The sequence below is a fragment of the Neopelma chrysocephalum genome, unplaced genomic scaffold (assembly GCF_003984885.1).
Source record: "Neopelma chrysocephalum unplaced genomic scaffold, ASM398488v2 Primary Assembly neopelma1_96833, whole genome shotgun sequence".
NCBI classification, from domain to species: domain Eukaryota; kingdom Metazoa; phylum Chordata; class Aves; order Passeriformes; family Pipridae; genus Neopelma; species Neopelma chrysocephalum.
In genome coordinates, this window is record NW_020925476.1 from 509,734 (window position 1) to 515,629 (window position 5,896).

General features: G+C 44.7%; 1 protein-coding gene and 2 non-coding genes across 3 annotated transcripts; all 3 read left to right on the top strand.

The window, feature by feature from the left end:
- The first annotated feature begins 1,921 nt into the window (after nt 1-1,921).
- Nucleotides 1,922-1,990, top strand: LOC113960673. Its single transcript, XR_003532075.1, has one exon. It is a non-coding gene; the product is annotated as a small nucleolar RNA SNORD58 (small nucleolar RNA).
- A 127-nt stretch (nt 1,991-2,117) lies between these two features.
- Nucleotides 2,118-5,425, top strand: LOC113960666 (60S ribosomal protein L17-like). The gene is made up of 6 exons (XM_027670333.1): nt 2,118-2,157; nt 2,246-2,286; nt 3,434-3,568; nt 3,976-4,074; nt 4,702-4,893; nt 5,378-5,425. Exons 1-6 carry the CDS (start codon nt 2,118-2,120, stop codon nt 5,423-5,425), a joined length of 555 nt encoding a protein of 184 aa, XP_027526134.1.
- On the top strand, nt 4,977-5,044 carry LOC113960672. Its single transcript, XR_003532074.1, has one exon. It is a non-coding gene; the product is annotated as a small nucleolar RNA SNORD58 (small nucleolar RNA).
- Nucleotides 5,426-5,896: the final 471 nt, after the last annotated feature.

A 5,896-nucleotide genomic window follows, 5' to 3' on the forward strand; every position in this document is an offset into this window, starting at 1 on the left:
AACCTGATTTTGGACTTGCATGCCTATATTTTCTGCTTAGGGTCCAAAAGCTCTTTTCGAGTCAGCTCATACAAGCTAAATATTCAAGGCAGCTGGTGCACTGGAGGAATAATCTGGGTAAATCTCAACAAGGGCACACACTCAGCTGCCTCAGCCCTGATCTCAGCACCAGATATGTGCTAGGCTGCCTCTGACAGCAGTTGTTAACCTCCCAACAAAGCTGAAAACATGCATCTCATTTCCTGACACCATCAGCAGAAGCTCCTACCTTTACACTTCCAGCACTGCAAGCCCTCAGCAGCTGAGTGTAAACAGTTTCATGTGTCATGGAAATAGAAATAACAAAAAATGTGCCCTGTTTGTTTTGGATTCGATTGATGAACAGAATAACCAGGTGATAATTCCCAGCATGTGTCAACTACTTATGTTTCACACTTCCAGCTTTCTCTGAATGTTTTGTTGCTTCTGTGATGTGCTACTAACAAGAAGCTTCCTGTGAAGGTGCTTCCCATGGAAAGGCCCGTTTCCTCCACTGGCAGTACATGTACTTTGCAGCAAGCTTTCCCTTGAAAGAAAAGGCACATTTTAAGGCAGGTAAATGGAGAGCTGGTCACAATTAGAGCTCTACAGTTTCCAGCCATATAAATATTTGTCATAGTTCAAATATTTTCTTCTTCCTATCTGGATGAAATTCTAGCTTCAGAGTTATGGGAGTTTTTAGCCCTAACCAAGAGATTCAAAAATAGCCTTCTGCTCCGAGCATTTACATAGGCAGTAAGTTCTTGCTCTGCTTATTTCTAAACAGAGTCAAATCCAGACTCTCTTGTGCCAGGACACCAGACTACTGGCCACTTGGGAAGTTGTTTCTCTTTTTCTTCCCACTCTGTCAAAGTTTTCTGTATGAGCCTTTTGCTGGAGCTGGGTTCCACTTTCAGGAAAACTTTTGGTTTTATTGAACTTTGTCAGATTTCCCAAGCAATTCTGCTTGCAAACGCTGCCTAAAATGGAAAAAAAAATATTTTACTTTAACATGTCATCCTTTGAATTTTTTTATAATGGTGCAATAAATACCAGTTGTGATTTATAAACATTAATATCTTCGGTCTCCTCTCCTGAATACCTGTTAAGCGATGTGATTCTCTATTCTCATCCCGAGCTGCCATCTAGCTGCAGCCCTTAGCCTTGCTCGTGGGTCTGGTTTCGGCTGATTTCTCGTCTGCAAACAACAGCGGCCTTGATCCGAGAGTGAATATTGCGTGTTTGCTCCAGTGACAGGCTTTCCTCAATAAAAGTCTCTCCCCAGGGCAGGAAGGGATCTGACGGAGCCCTGCCCTCAGGGCGGCGACCCGGCGCCATTTTCGGGGGTAGGCTCGGGCTGTGGGGAGCCCTGTACAGGTGCGTGGCAGCGCCCACACACCCGCTTACAGACACGAGGACGGTGGCTGATGCCGCACGCGAGTTTTACTTCCACAACTTGGGCTCGCACGTGGAGATGTGCCGTTCTGACCGGTCCCTCACCCCTCCCGTCGCCGCGCCTTCACGAATGATCCCTCCCACTCCCTTCGCCCCGCGCTCCGCGCGGCTCGCGACGCTCCCTGGCCGAAATTCCGCCGGGGCTCTCGCGAGAGCGGGTGGCTCTCGATGCTCCCGGCATGCCCTATGTTTCCTCTTCCCCGTAGCTGTCTTTAGGTGAGGAGTTGTGGCCGTCAGCGAGCTGTCCCAATCTGCCCCCATCTTGCTCAAGGTGCCCCGGGAAGGCGATGAGAGGGCGAGGGCTTGAGATCTCGGTCCGCCTGGCTTGGTCTGCTCTCCTGGTATTTGCGGAGCTGGCGCAGGGGAGGACGTTTAGAGGGTGGAGATGGCGAGTTTTGGGGTAGCTGGCTGGTGTGAGATCGAAGCAGGCCCTAGGGGGAGGCCATGGCTGTGGTGATGACTTTCTTAGGACACCTTTGGATTTAATTGTGCAAAGACAGCGTAATTTCTGAGCAACTTCTGTAGTTAGTTATCGGCAGTAAGGTGAACAATCCAGGTTCTGCTTAACTGTGTTAGAAGCTTTAATATGGGGTTTTGTAATTGTTTGTTTGTTTTTGGGTTTTTTTGGCAGCTGAGATCCAAAAATGGTGCGTTACTCTCTGGATCCAGAGAATCCCACGAAATGTGAGTTGTTTTCATGAATGTTTGCATAGGACTTGACCAAAGCCATTGAGATTTTAATTCCAGAAGTTCATCTTTTTTTTCTCTCCAGCATGCAAGTCACGGGGATCCAACCTGCGAGTGCATTTCAAGGTAGGCAGTGTGCGTATAGTAAGAAATGCAATTTCATATAGTTTCAGTTTGGTTTTGTTATTTTCTGTTGGGGCATTTTTTGAAGGGGGTGTCTCTTATTCTGTATCATTATGTGGTTACTTGAGGGTGGTAGTGTAGGTTATGGCCCGTGTTTGCTTTAGCTGCTTGTATTGGCTTTCATCCACAGGATCAAAAATAAGAGATTGTGTCCTAAGAGTAAGACACTCTAATACAGATAATATAATACATTAGGAAAACAGTTACAGTGAATTTAGCTGGAAGAATGGGGATAGTGTCAGATGTGAGATTTGTTTCATTTGTCTTACTCTGCCTTTCTGGTTGTTGGGAAGCAACATTGGATTCACCTGCTCATGCTGCTGGTCAAAGAAGTATGGCGGGGAGGCATGCAGTGTTTGGCATGACGACATAGGTTCCTATGGAAAAGGTTTAGGTGTGGCAGTGAATCCAGGACATGTTTAAGTTAACCACGAAACCAAAGCTGAGCAGATGCTTTTCTGCTTCACAGTGGTATATAATTCATGTGAAAAGATATTTCACTTGATTTGCTTTTTTACTATGATCAGGTAGGATTATAGTTACTCTCTGACTTCTGCATTTAGTATGTTGTCTTAAGCACTGATACTTAAGCCTTAATTTTTATTTCTGAGCCTTTTCTTTTCTCCCCTTTATAATTCACTTACAGAGATACTTAAATTGTTTGTATCTTGTTTTTTCATCACTTCCTCTGAGGTGCCATATTTGATGTTTTAGTAGGAATTTATCCTTCAGGCTCTTGCTTCTTTAGATTAGTGGCCAAGGAGGAGCTATGAAAAGTATAAATATTCAAATTTTATTTTGTTGGTTGGAAAGATCTAGCCATTAGGTAAAAAACAATAGATTTGTTAGAGCTGCAAATTCAGTAATGGCAGTCATACCAAGGGTTAAAAAAGTAGGTAGCAAAAAAAAAGTGTTTTTATTTATTCTTCATTCTTTAATTTAGGGGTGTGGGGGGGTTGTGTATGAGTACTTCCTTTAAATTGAGTTTGTAGCAAAGATAATAGGATCCAGGAAAGAGAGAGGAGTGGTTTTGCTCATGTTGTAACTTCTAAAGATGTGTTAACAGCTTCACTATGTTCTTTATTGCTAGAACACTCGAGAGACTGCCCAGGCCATAAAGGGCATGCACATCCGCAAGGCCACCAAGTACTTAAAGGACATAACCTTGAAGAAGCAATGTGTTCCCTTCCGGCGCTACAACGGGGGAGTCGGTAGATGCGCCCAGGTGAGGTCTGAAATGAAAATGTGGGAAGGATGCTGTGGCTGGTTAAGAGAAAAAAATGAGTTTGAGATGGTATGGAGAATAGTCTGTCGTTGTTGATGATAACCTTGTATTAAAATACAGAATCACAGAATGTTTTGGGTTGGAAGGGACCTTAAAGATCATCTAGTTCAAACTCCCCTGCCATGGGTAGGGACAGCTTTCAGTAGACCAGGTTGCTCAAGAGGGAGAGAAGAGTTACTCTTAATTCCAGTACAGCATTGCATCTACTTGCAGTGTAAAGTAATTGATCAAATTTAATTGTTTTGTTATGCAGTCTTAATAGAAGGGGATGTAATGGCAAGTTAACATTGCCTGAAGGGTAAATTGTATTGTACTGGGACAAAAATGGAACTCTTGTCTTCTTCCAGGCCAAGCAGTGGGGCTGGACACAGGGACGCTGGCCCAAGAAGAGTGCAGAGTTCTTGCTGCACATGCTCAAAAATGCAGAGAGCAATGCTGAGCTCAAGGTAGGCCGCATCAGTGTTACCGAATGCAAAGTGTTCATGTCATGCTGTGTGTCAGCACTCCTGAACTGGGTGTCTCTGATGTGGAAGGCCAGGTAACACCTGCTTTGTCAACGTATCTGAATTGTATTGAGATGTTGGTATACCCTTTGTTTGAATTAGGCTGTGTGTGTTTTTCAAGTTAAAATGGGAGTAATAATTTTTCACAGGGACATATTTTGCACATGGTTATCAACTGTTTAAGTGGTATTTAGGTCTCTTAAAAACTACAAAAAAAAAGCAAAATGTGGACTCTTGATCAGTTTGTGTCTTTGTAATATACTTGGTGCTTAATTTAGTCACCACTGCCATCAGAGTTACTATCTTAGGACACCTCTGGAGTAACCACGAAATTATAATTGTCTATTTCTGAGCCATTGGCATAATTTTAAATTGATTGTGATGCGTAGGGGGTAGTCTCTGTTTTTCTGACTTTGGCACTTGCTTAGTTCTATGACCCCGCCAAGTTCATCTGTTTTATTTGCCAGCAGTGGTGTGTGTCTGGAGGGATGATTATTCACATTTTTGCTGTGGAGATTATTTATTTGAAGATAAAATACAAGTCACAAATTTTATTCCCCTCCCTGACAGGGTCTTGATGTGGATTCTCTGGTCATTGAGCACATCCAAGTCAACAAGGCTCCCAAAATGCGCCGACGCACCTACAGAGCACATGGTAGGATCAACCCCTACATGAGTTCCCCGTGCCACATTGAGATGATCCTCACTGAAAAGGAGCAGATTGTTCCCAAGCCAGAGGAGGAAGTTGCACAAAAGAAAAAGGTACTGAGCGTCATACCCTTAGTCCTCTTTAATGTCAGCATCTGGAGAGCTGAGTGTTCATACTTGGCATTTTTCAGGCAGAGGGGTTGTGATGACTATCTTAGGACACCTTTGTAATACCCATGAAAAAAGAGAGCTCTTTCTGAGCAACCTCAGTATTTATTGTGAACACAGCATTGATAACTTTGGAAAATGGTTTTCAGGGGTTTATGTCATACAGGGAATTTGTTCTTCCCTTCCAGTCCATGTGTATGAAGCTGGGATGTGCCGCAATAAAATTTAAGTTGTGAGCCTGTAAGCAATGTAGTACTTGTTGGGACACTTATGTATGTGCAAGTACAATCAGCAGGTCATTTTGTAAACAGGTGAAGAAATTTCTAACAGTTCTCAGTACCTTCAAAAGACAACTAAATTTATTTGTAAGATGTTTTGGGAAGGTGTCTTCTTATTTTGCCACTTTCTCATTTTTGCGTTTGTTTTTCAGATATCCCAGAAGAAGCTGAAGAAACAAAAGCTAATGGCTCGGGAGTAAATCTCTGAGAGATGTACATAAATAAAATAAAAAAGTTTAGATTTATTGTGTGTGTTTGCTTAGGCTTAAGCAGGGTGTTGTGGGACAGCCACGGGCAGTGAGCACGGTAGTCGGGATGCCTGTTGTTGCAACGCTGGGGATGCTGTTGACTTATCGCTATTATTTATATATAAAACGAGATAATTTGGAACACGTGCAGGCGTGTACCCTGCTGCCCTGGCCCGTTGGGGCCGGCTGGCGGTGGCTGCGGCCCGAGCGCAGTGGCATCGCCGGGCGCTGACGCGGCTCCCGGGGGCGGGGCGTGGGCCACATGACGCGAACGCCGCCTTCTCCCATTGGCTGCGAGTGAGTCGGAAGCACGGGGGTCACTTTCGGTGCGGCGGAGGAGGCTGCGGCGGCCGGTATCGGCGCTGGGTCGGTGCCGACTGAAGTGAGTGCGGGGTGGCCTCTGACCGGGACCGGGCTGCTCCC

What these genes read in the sequence shown, in the direction of transcription:
- LOC113960666 (XM_027670333.1), top strand. Translation starts at nt 2,118, where the DNA reads ATGGTGCGTTACTCTCTGGATCCAGAGAATCCCACGAAAT. An exon ending in GAGTCGGTAGATGCGCCCAG is followed by an intron (nt 3,569 to 3,975) that starts GTGAGGTCTGAA and finishes GTCTTCTTCCAG; the next exon opens with GCCAAGCAGTGGGGCTGGAC. An exon ending in AAGTTGCACAAAAGAAAAAG is followed by an intron (nt 4,894 to 5,377) that starts GTACTGAGCGTC and finishes TTTGTTTTTCAG; the next exon opens with ATATCCCAGAAGAAGCTGAA.